Source organism: Pezoporus wallicus, unplaced genomic scaffold, assembly GCF_028554395.1.
Source record: "Pezoporus wallicus isolate ANWC-B61680 ecotype Strahan unplaced genomic scaffold, APGP_CSIRO_Pwel_v1 scaffold_2584, whole genome shotgun sequence".
Lineage (NCBI taxonomy): Eukaryota > Metazoa > Chordata > Aves > Psittaciformes > Psittacidae > Pezoporus > Pezoporus wallicus.
In genome coordinates this window covers 3,001,504-3,026,946 of record NW_026642851.1, presented here as the reverse complement: position 1 = coordinate 3,026,946, position 25,443 = coordinate 3,001,504, and the positions used below count along the sequence as shown (strand labels likewise).

Genomic DNA, 25,443 nt, shown 5'->3' with positions numbered 1-25,443 from the left:
GGATTTTTAGAACACTTGTTTTTTGCAACATGCACACAAATGTAGCTAGATAGTAACTCGTCTGTGTGTGAAAAAACCTAAAAATTGAGACATGTATTATGATGACCATCATCACTGTTATTTTTATAGAGCAATGAAATGATAAAATAATCCATCCAAGTTTTCAAGTGGGGAAGCACCTGCACATACGCTATGAATGAACAGTAGCTGGATGTATTAATGCACGTATCAGTTAACTGCAGGTTGCAGAGATCTGGTATTTCAATTCCATTCTTTAAATATCACTGTAAGAGATCATATAATTAATAGTTTAAAAAGTACCAAATCATACTTCAGCAGCTAGAGAGAGAGACTGCATCATGTTTTGGCAGTGACTCAATCATCCTACTCCACACTGGCAGCATTCGATATTAAAAGGATAAAATGGCAGCAAAACTGGTCAGCAGCTTCTCTTTGTCTGGAGTTTTCCCAGGTAGATAAACAAAATGAAAACAAAACAAACATAAAGCTGCAATGGGAGCAGGTCAAAGCACTGGCCCTTGCGTTGCTCTGATGAAAGTAAACTAGATTGGTTTTCTTGGATAAGCATATCACAGTCCCCAAATAAATGATAAGTGCATAAAACCTCCAAATAATGATCTTCGCTAGAACAGCTACGTGGTTTGTATGGGACAGTGGCCTTGTCAGCTACGCATCTTGTTCATTAATGGTTCATCTTCAGTCAGCATTATGATGCATTCAGCTCACTAGAGTTTTGGCTGGATGACATGTGAGAGTCCAGATTCTCCTTGCATTTCTCCAGATCATGGAAATATGGGTGAGAGAGGGCAACATAGGCAGATATTCTCTTGGTTGGGTTGAACACTAAGCATTTCTGTAAGTATGAAAAGAAGTTGGTTTTAACTAAAATGTACAATTAACAGGGCTAACATTGCATATATACATTGATGCATGCCACCTTCAGTTTATGATCAGTATGAGACACAACAGGGTATCACTACGGGCTGTACGTTAACATTACTATTCACATTAAAACAAGCAGTGGGGGCATAGTGTATGAATATGGCATCCCCAAAGGTAACAGAAAATAACAGGTTAGAAAATTCAAGTATTCATCGTTTCGGAAATTCCATAATTCAGGTTTTCTTGAATTCACACGCACAGAACACCTGTCTCACAGGCTGCAGGGAGCAGCTATCCATGAACAACATTTGCATCCCTCAGTGTTCAATGTACTGTTCTTTTGGGGTTATACAAACACAAATGGCATCAAAAGGTTCATTCCTTGGCTTAGTATGTCTATAGGCACTGGGTCTTTGACTTTGTAGCCTTTGTATGCTAATGTCTTGTGTTTAGTTTCTGCCTCTTCTTCCTATGTGTACTTTGCTTGCTATCCTTCCAGATACTTATCCCAGCCTCTGCCCAGCCAGCACTGAAATCTCTCCTTGTGTGGCCTTGTGTTTTATACCTTGTTCTCCTCCAGACAGTATTTTCCCCACTATTCCTTATCTAAGCACGTCCTACTCCTATTTTATTTTCTTGTATCATAATTTCTGTCATTAACTTCTGAAATCTAATTCAGTGACTTCCAGTCCTACTCTCCCGTTTCTTCTGTGGCTGGCTCCCAGTTCTCATGCCTTTGCCTAACTCTTCCCACTTTACCTTCTACACATAGATACTTGTCTTTTTCCTTCCTCTCATCATGCCTCAAACTCACTGAGAGCTCTGCCATATTTATTCCTTGTTGTTCTCAAAATCTAATTCTTGTCCTATGTCTAAGCTTCACTTTCCAGGCTGCAAGACCAACAGATGTGCTTCTTCTGTCATTTCAAGCGCCCAGATGTAGTCCAGAATTTGTTCTAGAGAACAAATTTATCTAGATTTCAACAGCACAGCAAAAGGCAAACTGAGGCAAGGCCATTCCCTATATTCCATTGCAAGACTGAACTTCAGGGCTGGGGTTTATAACATATCTATAAAAATTACAGAAACAATTTAATTAAATTCAGTGTTACCAGTTGTGCCAGCACAATTTGTTTGCTCCTGTTCAATCCTGCCATTTGTAAGAGGCAACAGCTGCTGAGTTCCAAATCTCAAGTTTTCAGGATTCACTAGAAGGCGTGCAGCTGTAATCTACCTCTATGGCTTACTTTCTACTTTATACTGGGTCCACTAAACCATGCAAAATGGCAGATCATTTTTTGCACTCAGGTCAATCTTATACTATGAGAATGGCTGAATCCTTGGCACAACTGTGTTCAGTAATGAGGATCTAAGCATAAGCTCTAAAGACAAGTCAAGCAGGCGCTTCCTTGACACTTTTCTAGTCTCTAACTGTTCTCATCTCTAACACCTCTTGAGTGTTTTTGTGCTGATGTTTCACGGATTTACATGAATTTGTCTACCTAATTTTGAGCTTTTCTTTAATAACGTCATTAAAAGGAAGCATAAATGTTTCTTGGCACGCTGTTTTTCCCCAGAACTATATCCCCCAGTGCAATGGGAACTATCAGTCATGCGTCCTGGAGAACAACAAACAGCAACTCACAAGAAGCAAGTCTTTGCCCAGTTCATCAATATCTGGCACAAATTTTTCAATAGGTTGTGCGGGTCTGGAAGTGAAAGCATTTCTTGGAAGGGCAACATCATTAGGCCAGTCTTCTTCTTCTGGGAGTCCAATTACACTGTGAAAAGAAAAACATAATGTCAGGTCTGCACATTTTATACCCTCTCCCCTTTATATTGATTATACTGAGTGGCAGTTTACTTCATAAGTCTTCTTGTTTAAATGAGATTGATTGTACAAGTAGTACACTGACCTCTGTGCACAGAGGCTGATTAAGTTCTCTGTGTGTTTGGTAGAAATCATTCTGTGGCCATCACAATTTTCTGGCCTACATCTCAATTTTCTGTGTCTTTTTGTTGAAAACGGGCTGAGTGCTTTGGAAGAAAGTTGCTCAGCTCTTGACTGGATGGTGCAACATATGTCGCTCCGGGATGATTAAAAGCAGTAAGTTTCAAAGGGGAATTGCATGCAAGGATCTTTATTCACAAGAATAGAGACTGAGAGAAGAGTGTGGGTCAAGATGAGGGTAAGGCAATAAAAGGGATGTTTCATAATGCTTCAAAGCTATGTGCGTAATTGTTGCCCAAATTTAAACAATTTATTTGCTTCACAATACAGGTTTTAAAGTCTCAGCTCTGAAGGGGCATGGGACTTGAGTGTCATTATGTTGTTTTCTTTTTACTTTGTATTTTTGTTTTTCTTTACCCTTTAAAAAAATATTTTCAATTTTTATAATTCCTTTATTCTTTAAATTTTAGAAGATATTTATACTTGTTAAATAATCATGCTAAGGTTTAAAAAACAAATAAATGAAATAATACATAAACCTCCAATGATGGATCATGTCTCACAAATTTTGTGTTTTAGTCTGATGCTAATATTGGTGGTGTTGAAACAGCAGTTTCTGAAGGAATTTTTGGACAAGAGCATGCGTTACTTGCCAGGCTTCAGGAAAAATCAATTTTTACAGCCTGTAAAATGGAGATTTTTAGTGGAAACGCTGACAGAGTAAAAAACGAGGGACCACAAAAAACCATCACTGAATACTTGGGTCTGCGCTAAACCAAATGCCGCTAGGGAGCAGCATTGACCTTCTTCTAGGTGAGGTTGGTAGTGTGACTAGGCTATTTACATCAACATTTTGCTCTAAATCATAGGGTTACCTCAGTGAGTTTATTGGAACTCCCCATCTACCTACATGGATTTTAGACGGTAATTTCGCTCACTGAAAATACCTCCAAAAACTAGTATATCCTCAAAACAACCGCATGGCTAGAAGGGCAAAGCAATTAAAATGTCAGGACAATGTAATTTTCCCACACCTGAAGATACCACAGCTTTTGGGAAAAGATAAGTTAAATCTGTATGAAAAATTGGGTTCTTCTTTTATCATCACAGGTATAGTGGGGTATGGGGCAATTCCCTTGGCCATGGTGGTTAAAGCTATATAATTATCTATTTGAGGGTCTGGACCCGTATTAAATATAATGCAAAGAGCACTGTAGTACGATACGGGAGTTAAATGTTTTAAATAACAATGAACTTTCACCTGCCATTCAAATGTGTTTGGTTAGTCCCAAATTTTTTAGCATTTGCATGAGAGTTCATAAACAGGACAGAGTAAGCACAGGCAAAGCTTACAAAAAGAAACAAGGAAGCAGACTGTCAGGTAGGGTGCACAAGACCAAGAGTGGAAAGGAGAGACATTTTCAGTTATACACTCATGTACTACTCAAAACTCTAATAATGAATGTCAGAGTAGGTGCCCTCACTCTGGTTTGGTAGCACTACCATTTCAGTGACTAAGTTTGGGAGCATCTTGGATGAGTTTCACGTCCTGCCAAAGGTTCAGGCCTGGTCTTGAGAAAAGCCAAGTACTTTCCACTCCCATAGATCAAAATGGGAGACAAGTCTGCTCAAACCATTTCAGCATTTAGCCTGAAATCTGTGAGGCTATCCCACACTCTGATGGCGACCTGGAAAAGCAGAAAAATGTTTTGGGCTGCCTCTGAGGGATTTACCCTCATGTATGGTGGGATTTTACCTGATGCAAATTGGAATGCACTGGTAAAGCTAAGGTAGACCATAACCCCATTATCTGAAAGAATGCAACAGTCCAGACTACACAAAAATCCCGAAACTACTTTCTGTCCAAATTAGTCTGCAGAATGAGTCACTACTGTAGAAAGAAACAGCCCTCCTACAAAAAGAGCTATGCCTAACTGTAGGGGGTTCTCCAGCTGTGAAAACACAACATAAATACTATTTAACATAAGCCCCTCAGAATCCAAGAAAGAAACTTTTGAACTATTTAAGGAGAATTGCACAAAAGAAGGAAAAACAAACTTTAAATAGATGTGTAATAAGGTATTTCTTCTAAAATTAGCACAGCATTTTCTTTTCTTGATGAATTCTTTTCTGCACAGGTAATCTCAGCCCCTAGGGATGGAAAGATTGCCGTTGGAGGCTGCTGCTAGCATTTATGTATTTAATCCTAGTCCAGTTCATTTTGATTTTTCACCTTAAATGTCACAAGAATCCTTCAAAAAATCACAGCTATGTCCTTTTTAATTATAAATTATGTTGATGTATCAAAACTGTCTTCATTGAATAAAGAAGAATATTGTAGGACTAAAGCAGTGGCTTTGGCAGAAGAAGAATAAGTAAACTTTATGGACTCATTTTTCTGGATTGGGCAGGAAGAGCTATTCAACGCATGACAAATTAACCACGCAAGTGAGTCACATACACTGGTATGGTATGCAGGAAAGGGAAGTCAACTGTGTGAAATAAAGACCTGCAATTTGTGAACCTCATATTAAATAGTGAAAATGCTTAGAAACAGATCTGTTATGATTTGAGAACTGGAAAAATGGTTAACTGGAGAAATTCAGTATTTGTTCTGTTTAAGCACTTCTCCTTAGAAATTTTACTGTCTTTTCTTTGTAATATCTTCCAAGAGAACAGTATTTCAGCCTTCTCTCTTTGGTACCTATTTCTTACTTCATCTGGATCCCCAAAGCCCCTCCATATGAAAGAGAAGACAGAGATACAGAGGCAAATCAGTATCCATCCTCTGGAGTGGGACCATCCCTACGTGGCCTTGATTTCTTAAGTACATGATACATATGTAAGATCTAAAATTTACACGGTTCTTCCAAATTCAGCAATGTTCCTTGCTCTGAAGAGCTTTTAAAAGAAAAAGTGATATAATCCTACTTAATTATCTGTAAAATCAATAACTTAATTTTTTTTTTTTTTTAACTAAGAACATATTTTGAATGAGAATTATTCTTCCCCAGAGAGTCTAGAGCCTCCCCACCTCCCAGACTTTTGATATCTCTGATGAAAAAAAGCACAAACTCCTAGAAATGTAAAACGGCTTTAAAATAAAGCAAATTAGTTAATCTCTGACAAAGCGTATGTTAAAATGCTGATATTCCTTCTGTTCTCACAGCTAACTGTGAGACTAATATGGACTGTGAACAGTCTACACAGTAATATTTTAAAAGCTAAAATATGTTCTGATGTACAGAAGCCTTTTATTCAAAGAAGCTGTTGGTAATAATCTTAGAGAGTTCAGTTTAATAACAATTTTAAGTATTCTAATGTTGTTTTCTGAAATACACAAAGAAGTTAACAAAAAGTAAAACCTTTGCATTTGTTTATGTGAAGACAATCTCTTGGATTAAATTGTTTAGGAATATGCAAGAATGATTCACGCACAATATGTTTAAGAGATTCAAAAAGTCCTAAAGAGAAGTCCCTTGTAACTTCCTGATAATGGCTGTTAATTCTGCAAAACTATATTCCATGTTGCTTCCTCCTCCACTGACACAGAATACACAGAAATATCATGTTGCATACGCTAGCAATAGGAAATATGTTCTAGGAATACTTTGTTCTAGTCACATTATTGCATAAAAACATGGCAAAGAAACCTCAGAAAGTTTCAATGTTAAACAGATATTGACATAATGAAGCTAGTTATTACTTACTCAAAGATTTTTCCTAGCTGATCAACATCTGAATTTCCACGGAAGAGTGGTCTGAAAAAATAAAGAAGTATTTTTAAGATGTGACTCGGTTTAATTAACAATGAATTTATATTTGTCATTGACACCTGCCAACATAGTATAAAACATGTTATTTTTTTTGAGACCTCACTTCTTCTGCCTCCATGTTTTATCCTGTCTGTGAGAGCACCTTCCAAGTTTCTCCTGAAACTGATAATAAAACTGACAGATGAGACATAGTTTTAAATACACTACTTTTGAAAATTTGTGTCCTTTAACATGAAGTTATTTTCCCTCAACTAATACTATCTTATGAATTACATCATTAACAGAATAATTTTCACTGTAAAGAACATACTCAAATAGCTGCTTAGAGAGACAAAAACAGAGTGAATGTCATGCAACTCATTAAAATATAATCAAATTAGAGATGAATTGTAATGGATATAAATTTAAAATTAAATTTCTTGTGTCTGCATATTGGAAATGTGCTCCTAGGTTCAAAGGCTCAAATAAATGACAATGGATTTATGAAGGTCTGTAAAGAATGGGGTGTGAGACGGTACAGAATTTACCTTGAAGGAGAGGAATACTTCTGCTGCATAAATAAAGATATGTGCAGGAAAGAAACAAATTAATAGGCTGAATGTCCAAAGGCTTTCAAAAAAACAGCGACTAAAAATACTTTCAGAGTGGTACACATTTCTTTCCAAAGTGCAACTTAAAATATTTTCACTCATCATTTATAAAATGCTGTCACTCTATTGTGCCTAAGTAAAATATGAAATTCAGATTTGTATGGCTGCATGGCCACCCTTGTGTTGAATTCAGTAAGGTGTGATCAACCGTGCAATTTTGTGTTTAAACTCCCAAGACAGTCCAACAGATTACTAATGGATGAAGGATCCAGCCAAGAATGAGGCCATCTGTGAAGATCAGGCCTGAGGTGTTGCTTACCATTTTGGTTCAACAAATGGTAGATTACTCCAGAAAACACTATTCAGATACACTGAAAACTGGATACTAATTTGGGTCGACTGATAGCCAGGCTGCCCTTCTCTTCTGGAGCACAGCTCAGAGTACAGGGTGTGCTGTAAACTTCCAGTTTCCAAACCCGTTCAACTGAGACTTAGTGACTTAAGTAATGAGTATTCCCATGTTTTCACTGTCAGCCTTTAGTTACAGGGAAACATTGGTTTTCCTGCCTCTCTCTGCCTACTCATTTTCTTCTGTCTGATACACATCCTTAACGGTACTGATAGCCAAAGACATTTCACTGTTGCTGTTCAAAGGAGAAGACCTCTCCCATCTGCACTGGGAGGACACGAGGGACTCAGCTATAGTCCTTCCCCTCTCATTGCCCATATGCAGAAGCAGGTGTAGAATCTGAAATCCTTTTGCTAACCACAAGTTATTTCTGAAAATTCGTGTTTTATATCATGACACTCTCACACAGACAAGAGCTCCAATGTCACTGCCTGTCTTGTGGATCCACACCAAATACAGGAAGAAGACCCAGAGCACTGTGACATTTCTCAGTTAAACATAATAATCTGCAGAAAGCATGCCACCAAGAAACACCTGGTCTAGTGGAAAGTGTCCCTGCCCATGGCAGGTGGGCTGGAACTAGACGATATTTAAGGGTCTTTCCAACCCAAACCATTCTATGCTTCTATGGTTCTAAAAAAACCAGCAGAGCAATAACTGGAAGATATTCTGACCATCTTTGATGGACTGAATATGCATTTTGTCTCCTTCATGCTTACTGCCATTCAGGTCATGTCATACTGACTTACACTGCAAACTGCTTTGTGCAGGGACACTGAGAGAACAATTTCACCAAGTCCAATTTGAAACCATATGACATCAGATTGAAACGGACAGGGTAAAATGCAGTAGCCTCTTATCCATAAAGGGCTTTATTTATTTGACACTGAATAAATAATAAATAATGGTATATGCTGCTTCCCAGATGTATATGATATTTACTGACTGCGCGTATCTGGAGGTATATAATAGGGGTACTTTTTTAAGCTTTAAAGTATTCAGCAATTCTGGCTTCTACGAAAACCCAGCGCTTCACTCAGACAGGAGCATCTATTGCTGCTGTAATTTTTGAGCCCAATTTTCAAAATGGTCAGCAGCTACAATCCTAGTATTGTTCACGGCAGCAGACACACTCCTTATCTTCCAAAGACAGACAATACAACAATTTAGACATTTTTTTGTTTGAATGGCTACTTAAATGTATTAATATGAAGATAATGTGCGTATTTAATTTTGGCTTCAGCATTAGAATATTTAGGCCCTTTAAACTAACAAAATCTACACAATCAAATAATCCTATCCATGAAAATGGGAAGGTGATTTAATGTTTCAAAATGTTTGCTGAACCTTGCATTAATGTGAAAGCTTGGCAAAGTCATCCTTGTTTGCGAATCACCTTAGGCAGTGTCATGCCAAAACAAGTATAATTCTTGGGATTTTTAAGGGAGGTTTTTCCCATCATTGCTGCTGTCTCAGATTCACTGGGGGCTGAAGCAAGAATTTAAATTCTTTTGAATATATAATTATACAACACAAGGTGACCTTCCAACATACTTTGATATTTCATCATAATGAAGTGTTATTAATTCATCTTTCAACCTCCTATCCATCCCACCATCATGACTACAACAGATTGCCAACTCCAGGTTAGGCACCACTAATGTAATGAAATTTGCCTCATGAATTTTGGCTGGAGGTTCAATTGGAATACTGGACGGATGATTGGGGAAGTAGATTCACTTAATCAGCAGCTGTACGAAGATCTCGTCTCACATTTCGGCACTAGTTACTCTTTAGCAATGACTTGCCAGCACTGCAAGTCCAGTACACATAAAAACTTTCACCTCAAGCTGATTGTTTTTTTAAGTCTATTCTTAAAGGTGCACATCAGCTCTACCAGTACCATTGAACTGGGACCATATCCAGCAGTCACAGAAATGCAGAATTTCACTTTTGTTCTTGGTATCTTTCATTTGACTCACTCACCCATTCACCCCCTGAGGTTTATTTATGCAAACTCAATCCAGAAGTCCTTGCTTGGGGATATGTTCTCTCTGTGATGATAATCTGTGTAAGACTGGTTGGACTCTGAGAGCTGATTTGTAGAATTCCTTCTTTTTCCCTTGGGAAAGGCATGGAGCTGGGTTTGTCTTCTGTGGCAGAAGATGTGTGTCCTCTGACTTCAAACAACTTCTAAAATCTGTGTGTTCGAGTGTCTCAGGAAAGAGGGATACTCCAATGAAGGAAAGGGCTATCAATAAGGATACACTTGCCTTTTGTGTGGTTCCTTGATCCTCTCAACCTTCCCTGACTTTACTTGCTACAGAATCCATGCTCTGAGGGCTCCAACACTATTGCTGATACAAAATACACACTTGAGCAGGGAAGAAAATGGGATGAAAAGACTTACAGTGTACCCAAGACATTTAATTTCCCTATTTGCTCAAGAAGTTTTAGTTCTATGATTCTGTGATTTTATGATTCTACGTTGCTGTGTCTCCATAACTTCCTATTTTTGTTGGTTGCTGCTTTTTTGATTTTTTAGGGAGAGAGGAGGAGGAAAATCAAGTTACAGGTCAGTGGTGCCCAGTGACAGGACAAGAGGCAATGGGCACCAACAGAAGCACAGGATGTCCCCTATGAACATAAGAAAACACTTCTTTTACTGTGAGGGTGACTGAACACCAGCATAGGTTGCCCAAGGAGGTTGTGGAGCCTCCCACCTTGGAGATATTCAAAAGCCATTTGGACATGATACTGGGCAACTATTTCTAGATGGGCCTTCTTGAGCAGTTGGGGTTGGACCAGACGATCTCCAGAGGTCCCCTCCAACCTCAACTGTTCTTTGATTCTGTGATAACACAGAAATAAAAACACAGTTCATGACATAAGGTTGCAATGCAAAACCTCACAAATCCTGAAAAAGTTACTATCTGCTTACAGTTTAGAAGGACTTGCACTACTGATCTTCTGCCTGAAAAGTTCTCATGCCTTTATGTAGCTGAACAAATTAAATTTCACCATTTACCAACCTGAGGCTCTTTTCTCTTGTCCAAAGGAATATACTCAGCTCATGTTGTTTTCTGTGCTGAGTCTCACCTTCACTGAATATTCTGTCTATCTGAACTGGATATTGGTGTCTGAAAGGTTGAGTGCTTTATTTTAGTACTTTATTATAGACACTGTGTTTCATGTCTGTGCTACTCAGTAATAACTAAGTTATAAACATTTCCTAAGCAAGTCTCCATGAAGAAATTTTCCCTGGTGCAACTCCATGGACGTGCCAAAGCAATGCTAAAAGTATTGTATACAATGACAATGCAATGACACCCAAGAGATAAATAAATGAGGTTTACCTGTAAAGCGGTCACATTACTTCTAGGCTTTACTTTCAGCCTTTAGTCTACAAAGCAAAGAGGTTCCGTGACCTTTTGTAAGAAAAGTTAGAATTTTCATAGATTGGAATTAAAGAAATTAATGAGCACTGCTCTGGTCTATCCTGCAGTGCAGATGCCAGGCAAAAAATAGTCAAACCCATGTGCGTTGAGACACAGGAAAAGATGTCTGCAGGTTTCTTGACAGTGGCATTCTGAACCAATTAGTGACACTTTAATCAGAAAGATATCTTTCAATTTCTGACATTGAATTATTAAACTGCATGTAAAATAGATACACTGAGGAAAGGTCACGTGAAGAAAAGCTTTAGTGAAGAGGGGGAAAAAAATGTCTAGAAATTCATTTTCTAATCAAAACATATTACAGAGCCTCCATGACAATTCTAGAGTTGGCAATCCAAGTGTCTCCAAGGCTAGACAAGCCTTGTTTCCTTCCAGATATGTAAGAAGTAACTACCAAAATAACTATCTAGTTTCTGCTAGTCCATTTGCTCAGTAGGATGACAATACCAGTTGGGAATCCCATCCCCTTTCTTGTTATCACAGAAAGAACAGTAATGATAATCTCTTGGTTACTAACTTGAATATATACAACATTCTCAGTGCAAAGTCTATATTGGCAACTCACATGTACTCAGTGAAGTCATTCAAGAACTCCCTACAAAGGAAAGAGCATCATGAGTGGGAAAGTACAAATTGGTTTTTGCGCAAGTAGGGCTTAGACAGTCTGGCTGAAGAGATGGCAAGGAGAAGTGATGGAAAGAACAGTGATTTCAGAACAGATAGCTACTGCTTTGAAGACATTAGACAAGATGGGGGAGGTGTTGAAAGAAAGTCCATGGCAATTTTACATAGTGGAGCAAAAAACGTAACGGGAAAGAATACAGCAGCAGTTCATGGAAGTAGTATGAGGAATTTTAGAAGCTGGTAAGGGTATATTGTATAAGTCTAGGAGTTTGTATATCTATGTGTGTAAGAGGAACAAGGGGATGGTGAAGAAACTAAAAAAGCTAAAGCCAAGAAACATTTGCCAAGGAATCCTGCATCATGCCACGGGAAACCTGCCAAGCTACATAGCCAGATACATATTTAAATGATTTTTTCTTCTTTCTTTTCATTTTATAAAATGTGACTAGCTGGCAAATAAACTTGTCAGATTATTAGTTACTTGTTATGAAGAAAATATTTTCATTTTTAGAACTAAAACCAAATAAGACCTAAAACTAGGATGAGATGACTAGAAATAACATGACCTGGACTGTCCTGTGGAAACCTTTATACAGAGGGATTATTTCTGAGCTGATTCCTCATTCATTTTCCCACTACTGCTTCTCTTTGACACATCCCCTGGACAAGTCTGTACTGCAGGCGTGGAAAGAGAAACTAAGGCAAGACAAAAGGAAAAATGTACCACTGTTTAAAGATGAAGATCATTGGCCCTTCTGATAGGTAAAATGAATATGGTATAGTATAAAGCTTTACTCTGAAAACAGGCTACGGCTGACAATGTTGCACACTCTGGACAGTTACCCACTTCCAGTCATAAGTGACTTGCCTCAGCTGTTGTGCAATTCAGAGTTCTCATTTTAAACGTAACGTTATTTGTACTTGTCCCTGTCCTTTCCTTTTAATAATATCTTTGTGTGGGTGGGTGCCAAACACAGCATAGGAAGAAGTTACTTCATGGAGAACTTATTATACTTGATCACAAATTGCTCAAAACTTTTAAGAAACTTCTCCTACATATAAGTAGAAAGATGACATAGATAAACATTATGACTGAGGAAATGCTCTTCAGCTAAAATCTGACAGAAAACAGATCAGCCACCTTGATTTTTTCATTTTAGCTTTAATAGTGGTTTTTTTACTTAAATCTATCATTCTTCAAGTAGGACAGTACCATGATTATGAATAACATCTCTAAGATCATTTGGGCTATGCCAGTATTAAATTATTATTAGAATCAGATCTAATGCATCGAAAGAATTGCAGTAATTATTTTTTCTGGAGTTTCTCATGTCATCATATGCAGACAGAAGCAAATAAACGGGTAGTTTCTGAAAAGCTACTGCAAACTTCCAGTGTTCCCCCACTGCCATTTAAAATGATGTAAATGAATTCTAAATCTAAAGATAATATTATGACTCTCAAATGCACATGCAGTCTAGTTCCTAAGAAACATATGGGATTTCTGAGAGGTGTGTAGATGCAAACCAACAAGGGAAATACCAGCTGGCACAGCGAGCTTTCAGGACATTGTTCATGTACAAAGCTGCTGGAAACAAGGCTGGAAGCTGCAAGCTACTGGAGTGCCAGGGGAGGTAAAAGGTAAAATAGAAGGGAGTATTAATATTGAAAGAGAAGACACTAAAAAAGATTTGGCACCATTTTGCCAGTCCACTTTGAAGCTAGGATTGATCATTAGATGAATGTTTCCTTGTGTGGGTTTTCATCATGGAAAGTTTGCACCACTTCACTGCAAATGACTGTATTACCTGGAGATTGCTGGACTTTCACCTGGTTTTTAACATACAGGTTGTCAGCCTTGGAAGAGCCAGAGTTGTAAAGTGGACTAATCACAAGAAACTTGCAGATGGATATGCATGTTTCCTTTGCATGCATAACTGAAAGGGAAATGTTAGAAAAAGGGAAACCAGAGGCACAGTGTACAGCTTTATGACCAGCGCCGGGCCGGCTACTGTGTAATTCACTTCTTGATTAAAAATACAACAAAAAATAAATAAAGCAATAAATAAATAAAGTAAGAGGAAGCATAAATGAGAGAAAATACAACCATCTTCAAAGATCCCTTAGGAACTGAGCAATGGAAGACCTTTTTTCTGGGTTCTCAAAATTTTCTTGACACCTTTCATGTAAAGCATAGTGTTTTAAGGTCCCTGGTGTCCTTGGAGCAGAATGATGGGTCTCATTGCCCCATCACTGACATGAAAGGGAGCTTCATCACAGACATCAAGGACCCCAGGGCCAAGCCAAGTGAGATGTAGCTTCACAACCTCTTACAGGAATAAAAAGGTGCTTCAACAGAAGGACACACACACACACATATATATATTAAACCCCCTGAAAATTAACGTAAGTGTGGATATTATCTTTGACCATATATGCTCTAACATAGGCAGATCTCATCTGTTCCCAGGCAAAACTGCTTCAGCATTCATTATTAAATTTTTAAATGGAAAAGCCTTGATGGTCGAATGTCCTTCACTTAGTCCTTCAGCACGCACGTCACTGTTCTCTTATCTGCGGACATTTGCCTTTCCAGAAGATTTGTAGGTTTATTTCACCAGGGCTTTAAAAGTCATAATCTCAGCTCAGGGAGAATGATATTAACAGTGGCATCTTGAAAATTGTCCTAACATTTGAAGCAAGTGCTGGAACTACTTACACAACTGACCTTGGAAGAAGGGAAAGGAAAAAAGTGTATGGTCTCTGCTCAGAGTAGAAAAAGAATAAATCTTGTTTGTACTGACAGTTCTACCAGCAATATGGTTTAACTCCTTGTGTGTCAAACACCCACCCCACACCACACACAGTTAAATTACTTCTACTGGTCAGCAGTTTGAATTTAATTATGTAACTGAATTGCAGGCTTTTGCGTTTTTATAACATCCTGAAAGAACTACTGATATGACAAATACAGTGTGGTCATGCGCTTCCCGTGATCACTTACTTAGTTTTCTGTATTCCCTTCTCTCTCATGAGAGAGAACAATGAGGTAACAGTGGCTGTGTATGGGCAGTCTCTGAGACTTCAGACGAGAGCTCCAACAGACATCAAATTTTCATATTTGAAGGAAACATAGAATTCAAAATATTCTACACAATCTGGAACCTAAAATTCTCAACAGAGAATAAAATCCAAGAATAACGAATTAGCTTTTTTTTTTTCCCCCCTCTGAGCAAACATTACAAGCTAAGAGAGAGAATCCTTGGGTTTTCTCTCCAACTGGCTTGAGTTGCTTCTGTGTAGTACTGAGTACATGTTTTGATCTATGATCACTTCTGTTGCCCCTGTATTAGGTGTTAATAGCACCTGTTGCACTAAGCCTCTTTAAATTCTCAAAGCCAAAACATCAGAAGAACTGCTGCCCCCTTTCCCCCCAGCAACTAATAGGTCTCATCACTTTCAGCTGTAATAAAACACTCCTGGTCAGAAAAAAATCTCTGAAAGCGGATTACAACCCTTCAAACAAGAAAGGCAGGGAAAACATTTCAGTACCAAACAGTAAACTGTTATGTGAGCAGACGTGAAATTTCAACTTCAACCTTTTTCTCCAGCTGCTGAGTCTGAGTGTCAAAAGACATGAAAGTGGATTAGAAGAATGGTGTGAAGAAAATACTTTCATTTTTAGCAGCTGTGCTGGTTTAGAGTGAATTAATAAACACCTACAGAAAAACTTAAGCACTTAAAGTAGAAAGTATGTAGAGCACACACGCAAGGAAAACTGATAAGAGTTTTCAAAGGCCAGTTAAACTAGACAGAACTTTGCCCCACTTTGTCTCATGAAATACACTCGGTTACTCAGGCTGGAGAAGCTGCAAGATTTACATTCACTGGCCCATGACAGTGCATAGTATTCTGAGTTCACCTATTGAGAGCTCTCTGGTTACTTATCCTGTTCAGCTATTACTGATTGCACATGAAATCTTTTTTTTCCCACTTGAATCCTGACCACAGGGAAGAGTAAGTTAATTTCTGATACTAAAGAGAAAATAAACAAATAAAGAACTTTCAGGTGACAATCCTGCTCAGATGGCACCCACCCCTATGCGACTGCAACATAATACACTTCATGCTGTACATTTGTGTGCTTCAAAGCTTCCCAAATTAATGCTGGGAAAACTTTCATGCTGTTATCTCTGCTTTGCCATTACTGAGCCATAGCCCTGCTTCTGTGCTGCCCATGGGACAAGTCTATTGGCTTTTGACATTACTTTAATGAGAACAGCATACAACTCTGTCTTTGCAAATCAAATGTTTCCTCAGTCTCTGAAGCGCTGAGCACCTGCAGCTCTTTGAGCCACCCCACATCTTGAACATTTTATCCTCACGTTACCAGGTTGTTCACCACCTTTATGTCAACTACAAGGATTTCCCCAAGAGTTGGCTGTCTTTTCTGTAAAAAAAAAAAGTGATTTGCTCAGAATTAAAATAACCAAACACAACAGACTCCTTTTCTGGAGCACATGAATAACTGAGTAAAAGCTTCTTTCCATGGTAAGCAATTTATGCCTTGCTTTTCATACAGTTGTGGCTGTAGTGTTTGCCAAAAATGGAGTTTACAAAAAATTCTGGGCCCTCTTTAAACTCTGCTCTTGCTTTCCAGCAAAGCACCCTCACCATCAAACTTAGTTAAGATCTTGCAGATGAGTGACACCTACCTCTCCTTTCACAATTGCTTTCTGGAAAAGGAAAACTGATCCCAAGGGAGGAGAGAGGCAAGCAAGCCTGCTTCTGTGCCTCAGTGTGTAGGACACCCAGCTAGGATGCACTTCTGATTTTGTATATACACTCTTCATTGCTAATGGTCTGATGAGATCTAGTTGTAACTGGGTATCTTCATTCTTACAGCATCAGAATATGAGTCATCACTGCCAAACAGGCTTAACAGCTACAGATAGAACATTACTGAAAAAATCTCTTGCTATGTATACTTCCTTTAGATGCTGAAAGATTGCACTCCAATTATTTGGATATAAAGAGCACTTAGAAAATTATTCAATTGTATAGAACAGTGTGTGTGCTGTACTGAGATAATAACAAAACCTGTTTCATGGACATAATCTAATAAAAAAAGATCTGGTAATTCACTGTAGTTGGTCAAATTCTGGATGATATAGCTGACTGAGTCATTTATCTTTAGGTAACTGATCCAGACTCAGTCAAATCAATAGTAACTGAATCTTCGTGCCAATTTACTCCAGCTCAGTAGAATAAATTAGTGGCAATGAAGTAATCCCTTGGATGAAATTCTTATTTGACAAATGTCTATATTCCAAAAGCACTTATTACTGACAAACCTGGATATGTTAGGAGAGAAGCCATGAATATACAGAATATTTAAGTAAAAGAAGAAATCCCGCATCAAAGTCTGCCTCAGAGTTGCTTCTGGACAGCATGCATTCAGTGCATCTATAAAAGGAAAACAGAGCACATTACGCACAAGTTTCTGGAAGAAGTCATACGGTTTGACCGTGCATAGCTAGACTGTCGTTTCCTCAAAGACTGCAAAATGAAGCATGCGGCCAGCATAAGAGGGCAGCCAGGCTTGTCGCATGCTGACATCAAGAGCTCTCCACTTGTCAGATCCTGGCTCTGTCTCTCACAGAGCCAGTGTACTGTGGTGACTGTGTCTCACAAGGACTCATGTGGACAGGGCCAGTGTGTCAGCAGGTCAAGCAGACCATGGAAGCATATGCGATGGCAGTGCCACAGGCGTTGCGCAAACGAAAATCAGAAGCAAGGCAACAACGTGTGTATTCATATCACAAGGCAAACTGTGGCTTCAGAGGAAGAAGGGACAGGAACTAGTGTGAGCTGTATCCTACCATGCCTCTTTTCTATTTTTTAGCCAACACCAGGACTGTGAGGACTGATGGCAAAGATGGCTCCAGCCACATGTGGGTACCATGTACACTACTCTGTGGCAGTCAGCACATAAACACAGGAGAGGCTGTGGCCGTCTCCCTTGACTAGGACCCTAGGTCTTTGACATCTGCAACTACAGCCAGAGCACAGACTCCCAGCTCAGCTGGCAGTGTTCTCTGCAGTGGTCTGAACCCTGTGGTGTAGGTAAGATTTTCCACAAAAGCAGCGGGGAGCTGCCTCTGGGCACTGTGGCTCCCTTGGAGAAATGGTTTTCCAGAATGTAAAATATCAAATTTTCTCTTGCTTTTCTCTTTGACATTTTGAGCTTTCTCTCACAGCCAATTATTTTCTTGGTACAAAGTAGTACAATGTTTCAGAAAGCTGTTTTTCTCTGTCTTTAGTTGTTTTTAAACTCCTGCTGTCGCCTGTACCTTAAACGCACTTTCCACTTCTCTCATGCAGATTTATAAGTGTTTTTAAATGTAAAGAACATCTAACAGCTTTGGTGAGCATATAGATACGGAGCAGTAGTATGAAGCTGTTGAGAAGAAAAGACACAAATGCGAGACAGATTTGTGGAAACCTCATAGGAGCCTTCCAGTATCTGAAGGGGGTCTACAAGGATGCTGGAGAGGGACTCTTCATCAGGGACTGCAGTGACAGGACAAGAGGTAACAGGTTCAAACTTAAACAGAGGAAGTTCAGGTTAGACATAAGGAAGAAGTTCTCTACTGTGAGGGTGGTGAAGTGCTGGCACAGGTTGCCCAAAGAAGTGGTGAATGCTCCATCCCTGGCAGTGTTCAAAGCCAGGTTGGACAGGGCCTTGAGCAACCTGGTCTAGTGGAAGATATCGCTGTCTGGCAGATGGATTGGAAACAGAAGACCTTAATGTCCTTTCCAACTTAAACCATTCTATGATTTTATGATTCTCTAGACTATTACACACCATTTTTATTACTGACCAATGGTAGTTAATTATTACAGTGTGGTTTTTTTTTCTGGACAATCAAATACCTAAAAATCAGTAAAGCTGCCCAGATCAGAATTTCTGACTAGACACTCAACTTGAGGAAAAACCCACACTCGGGAGCTCACCAACTTGAGCCAGAGTTAAAATCTAGTCTTTCTCCCCCCTCCCTGGAGTGCACCAGTGTTCAGGAAATGATCCCAGGAGTTTAAATATCTTTTTGTAGCCATTTTCTTATGAAAGAGAAAAGTAAATAAAAACAAAGTTTAGTTCTATTACAAGTCAAACAAAAGTACACAGAGCTTCCCCTGGCCAAACTCTAGGCAAAAAGCAAAGCCTCTCTCAGCCAAGTTCCTGAAGAGGAAAGCTGTGTGAAAGAGCTAGGAGACCCTTTCAAAAGGAAAGTCTTTGGGCAGTGCACAGCTGGCTATCCCTCCCCAGGTTGGAGAGGAAGGGGCAACACTGCTCTGCTTCTCTCCTGTTCTCTGGCTGGTGATGTGACTGCTAAAAGCCATCTGCAGCTGGGGTTATCAAAGCAGCCCTTAGGCTGCTCTGGATTATCCCAGGAATGAACTTGTCTTTGAGATGCTCCCGAAGACACAAAGGTGGTGCCATCTTCACATGGACTGACTAGCGGCATTTCCAAATATCCATTACAAATGCTGCAATGTAATACCAAGGACTTAGAAATATCTACATCACGACTGATATGTTGTGGTCTTTCTCCTAGCCACAAGGTCTCTTCCTCTGACCTCTGGCCAGCTAACTCAGATTGTCAATCTGGAATACCACACCTCTAAGGAATGTATGTTTTTGCTAGGATGACGTGTTCAGGAGGATTCCAGACTAGAGCAGTGTCACCTGCATGGGAAGCTTTCCAGGAGGGGACTCTCTCAGTCAATGCAGAGCTTGAGCTGCCAGCTCAGAGCCACCCAGTCCTGGACCCTTGCCCAGTGCCTGCCTGACACGACCCCACACCTGAACTTAACAGTCAAATTAAACTTGGTCAGCTAACACTGTTTCTGTAGGTCTCCCTACCCATGCCTTAAGGTTCCCTTCTGTTTTTTTGTCATGGGTAGTGACAGTTTTTGGTTTCTATGGTTTATCAACGGTTTCCTTTACCAACTGATCTATTCCTCTGACTGAAAGTCTGGCACAGCTGGAAATTAGAAGGAAAACCACAAGTGAATGGCGTGGCACTCACCACTCATCTCCAACCACAGACTGATACAGTTACTGGATTTGCCTAACGGCTATCAATCAGCCAGACTGTAGACACTTAGAAAGATACAAGCTAGAAAAGGCTTGAGGAAAAATGTGAGCTAAAAACCAACATGGTATTTTACTTTTTATGGGGTAATGCTGTCTTGGAAACTCACATCTATTTCATGCTTCATAATTAGTGGTATTATTCTGACTGCTCCCCCTTCTCTCCATTAAGGTGTGCTTCTCCACTGCCCAAAGCCAACAGGAATTCTGCCTTGGAGGTCAGCTTAAACAGAAAACAATCCTGCCTATCCAAAAAGTAAAATAGCATGAACAAGTGCAGTCTCCTGCCTTCCTTTGTTAGTTAAGTTTGAAGCAAAATTTCACTGTTGTTCCATCAGATCACTAAGGTCACTAAGCTAAATTGTGGCCTGGGTCCACTCACCTTAAAAAAATGCTTGAAGAAAATCTTTGTAATAGGATGGACACTTATCTGGGGAGGAACTAAAAATCCTATTTTATTAGGTCTGGTTTGGAAAAACCATCAGCCTCCCACACACTCATATGCACATGAATGGCAGAAGAATAAAGGCAGAAAAGTGCAAAGCACAGAATTTTGAAAGCTAACAAGATCTTTCCAAGGAACGAACCTTCTCCCAGTACAGTTGGTCTGGACTGTGGTGAACTTTTATGGCACTTGCAACTTAAATCATTCTTGTAACAAAACAAGATAATTTCCAAAAATGGCAAAAACAAACTCAGGCCAGAACTGACAGTACTTCGGTTCAAAGGCTACAAATCCAGCTATGTAGGTTATACAGTTCTAAGCTGCAACATCCACCTTTGCTTGTTAAAATAAAGACAAAACAGAAAGGGGAGGGGGGAAAGGGGGAGAGAAAGTTGTTTTAATTTTCCTGCTACCAAATCTAACTGCGAGCAAGTAGATAAGTGAATGATAACACTTTCAAGCTCTTGGTTCACTAGATACGCTGGCATAAGGGTCACTGGAAAACACCAGATAATATGATTGCAAAGTCTGTGTTTAAAATTTCTGCATGATAAAAAGAACAGTTCTCTCTTTAACCACATTTAAGATGTTTGCCAGTTTATACAGAAAACCCAACTAATAAGCAACATTCATGGCTGTATTTACATAGTTGTTTTTTTTGCCTAGATGTCTCTACTGTCTTGGTTTTATTATACCCTCCCTCCCAATATCCAGTTCTACATCCTTTTTTTCTTTCAAAATGTTCCTTTTCTGCTCCCTCTGTTTCTCTCTTCTTTCCAACATGAAGAAGATTTGAAATATATTACTGCTCTCTTCTCTCTCTGCTTTTGAAAGGTATTTTTGAAATGTGTTGGAAATACGAAAACAGCACAAAAAGAGAGGGTTAAGCTTAGCACTGAAAAAAAGATAGAAACCTTACCATATGGAGAAATATAGGATCTAGTAGGCAAAGCAAAATATCTAATGCTGCATAACTACTGTGCCCACTTAAGCCAGTGGGGACTAAATGATGAGGTAAGCTGAAGCACAGGAAAATAACTGACAAAGAATTAAAATGCATCTAAAATGAGACAAAGCCATGTCATAGAGGTATGCTTCACAATTCCTTACATGGCAGTATTCATATTTTAGACTCTTCACTATCTTTAGAGTCTCCTTTCAGACTCTGTTCATGGCACTATTCTTGTATGTGCAGAAAGGTAAAGCAAAAAACTGTCAGTCAGAGTTGCCTTCTCTTTTGCTCAATATGACCAGGATGTCACCTGCAATACCCATACACACAGCAAGAAGTTAAAAACCCAGTTGGGTGGTAGCTCACAACCATGAGCAAAACAATTCTTAATAAAGGTAATTTTTAAAGACAAGGAATATAATCCTTCCCTACATAAATCCTGCTGACTTCTCCATTATTTCCCACCTGACGTAAGTCATGCTAAGTTTATTCACTGATTTGAGACAGTTTTGTTTATGGTGTGTTATACGGAGATGTGGTCTCTCTCTTCTGGTCCTGTCCAAACTGAAGTACCTTCAGTCATATTGTAGCCTGAATTGATGAACTTGATCTATGGCAAGAGTTACATACTGTACTTAGAAAAACAAGCTTCATATTAAGTTGCGTAGCATTTTGCTGTTAAAGTTCCAGTATATCACAGAATTATATGATACTTTACTATCAATAACAGGCTTTAAACAAATGTTTCTGCTCCCCAATGCTTTGAATAACTGAACAATATTAATGGAAAACAATTTTAAGAGATTACATGCTGTCATTTAATTTGAATTACTTAGTACATATAAATCCTTCTGTCAGGTATGCATTTGTGAAGCTACAGATTCTTTGCCTGTTTCTCAAAACCATTCAACAGTAAAGCAACTCATCACAAGGAATGACTAACTCAGGGTATGTCTGGAGTAGAGGACATAGTACTTCAAATTTCCAAGCAGTTCTCTGCAATTGCAGAATTTCTGTGAATCACATTCCCCAAAGCCCACTGTCCTCTAATTCATTCTCCAGATGAAGAACATGCTTAGGCAGCTGAGAACCTGTGATTCTGCTGTTGAACATACATCGCCAGATGTATACCTGATTTTTCCAAAGTGCAACCTTAACAGACTACATCTGTAAGAGGTTAGCACCTATAGGAACTGCTAATTCAGACCACATGATAAAACTGATGCTAGTTAGAACAGATTCACGGATGAACTGGACTGCAGATCTCTTCCAACACAAAAGCTGCCTGTCCCATTCAAAGCACCAGAGAACCTGCAGACTCTGTTACGAGCTATCCCTTTGTTGCCTACTGCTAAGAAATGGGAGTACACACCTCCTTCTCTGGATAAGGACATGCATACAGTAGCTCACCTACCCATGGCCTAATTTCCTTTGAAGCTACCTTTTGTGTGTGTGTGTGATATTTTAGCAGATGGGTAACAACAATCATACTAGCAGAATGTCTTAAATTATTGTAAAAATAGGTTGAACGCTCTTTTGCTTGTGCTACACAGTCTCACAAAGACCTGAAGAGTCATTCAACCTTACGTGGAATCACAGTCTTATGGTCTTAGGGAGTTACCTGCTGAGGTTTATTTCACAGATATGACAATCAAACACTTGTACAACAGCATCACTAAAAGAAGTGCAAAGAATCGGAGCTGGGACAACACTAAGCAATGTTCTCTCCTCCTTGCCGGTTTGCAACAGCGTCTTCTATGGAGATCATTCCAACTAAGTGCTGTACTGTGCACACTAACAGAGATTAGCTCTTCCACTCCTTGCACCACTCTGTTGAACTGAATTGTTTCTAGAGAGGTTACAATTCCCTTTGGAGTCAGGGTTAATTTCAACAGTGACTTCAGCGGAGCCAAGACTTTACCACATGATCCAGCTAAAAAGAGTTATTCTTTTCACTCAGCGATAGAAGTTCAAAGTTTCCTATCCAGCTTCAGGTTTTGGAGACAGCTTAAAAACAGGTGTTCCTCCATTACACTTGGCTATTTCCTTCTGCAACCACTTGACCATATTTATCCCACAAAGCATTAACTGAAACTTAAGCTGCAGACCTGACTGCTTTTCCCTCACTCACACATAGAGGAAGAATCCAGGGGCAGGTGGGTGCCACATCTCTGTCCACAGATCAGATCTATCCTACCACCTACGACCTGGAGTCGACACAGAAAAAGTGCATGCAACGTGTCTGGTGGTTGCATTTTAAACACTAGTAATAACCTCTGGCTTATCTAGAGAGGGGAATAAAGTTATACTTATTTTTGTGTGAACGATTCTTTACAATTACTTTATACTGTAAGAATATGTGTCTAAGAAAGTATATGTGTGTATTGCTAGGTTTTTTAAAGCTGTTAAAAGTTTTACGATTAAGGTCCCAAATCCAGAGTTCACATCACAGCCTGATCACCAGATGAGGCTCTAAGCTTTGATTTTATCACATCTGTGTACATTACCTAGAGCAACAAAGTCTTGGAATCCTGGCTTTTCTACACACAATGATGTAACTCTAATTGGACAAATTTATACCATTGAAAGATGGTATAAATACATGCCTATAGCTGGTTTCCTTATGCCTGTTGTTCGTGCTCACCAGGGAACTTGTCCCATCATAGGTGTTTTAGTAGAGCCACACATCTCTTCATTGCTGCTACAATTTTCAAGCATGGCTGGTTGGCAGTAACTGTCTCATACATACTAGGATCTGGCAGAGAAAGCTGAAAAATGAGACAACTGCTAAAAAAATGATTTAACATTTAAAAATGAGTAATAATCTCATTCTATTTGTGCCAATCATGCGGTTTATGAAATTCTGGGACTGATGATCTTACCAACAGTAGGCTGATTGAAACACCATGGAGCTGGTGCATGGATGGTCTCAGTAAGAAGCCCATGTGCCTGGAATTAATTTCGCTCAGCTGGATGAAGCTTGGGGCACTGAGATAATACTGTTTTACTTCTGGTTTGGGGAGGTAGAAAAGGTTTTTGGGAGAGGACAGTCTTTCAATTTTTGGGTTTGAAGTGGTACCTGTAAGGTTCATGAAGATGGTGCATGCAGTCACAACACTGGCCACTCTCAAATGCATGACTTCTTCAGCTTGAGTGGGCTGTGAATATAGCATCGGCTACAAAAACTGGTGATCTCTTCTGAAGATTTTTAGCTCTATATTTACTACAAAGGAAGACAAACTCAGTTGTTTGTGCAATATTACAGTTAAACTTGCCTAGCTGGTATTATTATATAGATATCCAACTGATGAGTCCTACATACACACACACTAACACCCTTGTGTGCAGGATAGAAAACTTACAGGATTGTGATTTTGAAGACTGGGCATGTATAGATGCACTAAGAGCTAAGCATCAAAAGATTTTGACATTTTTTCTCATGACTGCCTACATGACTGCCTGAGTGCAAAACTGGTGATCTCTGCTTTCTTTCACCCAGATTCAGATTCCAGTTTTCTTTCCCTCTCCCACTCATTCAAATCGATTAAGATTTACCTAATCCAAGCAAGAAGACAGTCCCTTCTTCTCAAAAATACTGGTCATGGCTTCCTGCTTTGGAGCTGCCTGCAGTCCTTGAGCCAGCTGGAAGTTTTATGTGTCCAGACAGAAGTGCATGCTACTCCCATGTTTGCCTTTCTCTTTAATGAGTTCTTCACTACATAGGAGGTACAAAGCCCTTTTCTACTGGCCAGGAAAATGCTCAGCCTCAGAGTGAAAACTTTTTATAAGTAATCCTTATTTTACCTAAATGTAAAGAAAACATAATGCTAATCTTCTTCTTGTGCCAAAGGCTGCCCCCATGCCACTGGGCCCTGTCAGTCCTGCCTGCTGCACCTCTGAAAGATTTTGTGATACGGCAGCAAGCCACACAGCATACCTCATAATTTTCCTTACTGGTTGTTATTCTTAATGCACCATAGCTTTTGAATCACAAAGAAAACAGTCACTGTGACAAATACATTTACGCTTTTGTTAGGTAAGGATAGTCCGTCCATAGGAATCTGTGCGAGGGGTTTCAAGATACAACCTTTGTGCCTTCACACATGCAGAAGCCTACAAATCTGTACCATATTTAAAGTGTGTGCATTTTAAATATAGCTATGACTTTATACATACC

General features: G+C 39.3%; 1 protein-coding gene across 2 annotated transcripts in view; it reads right to left on the bottom strand.

Annotated features, from left to right (window-relative positions):
• Positions 1–359: 359 nt before the first annotated feature.
• The window catches only part of CDK6 (cyclin dependent kinase 6), a 120,266-nt gene continuing 95,182 nt past the window's right edge, over positions 360–25,443 (bottom strand). Inside the window, exons 5-7 of one of the 2 annotated variants that reach the window (XM_057432718.1) lie at positions 6,565–6,615; positions 2,549–2,684; positions 360–874 (exon numbers count right to left, since the gene is read on the bottom strand). In XM_057432718.1, coding sequence (XP_057288701.1) covers positions 728–874; positions 2,549–2,684; positions 6,565–6,615 — 334 coding nt within the window. In that variant the 3' untranslated portion in view covers positions 360–727. Of the gene's footprint in view, positions 875–2,548; positions 2,685–6,564; positions 6,616–7,157; positions 7,181–25,443 lie in introns of those variants that run through there. The other variant, XM_057432719.1, reaches the window with a different exon arrangement.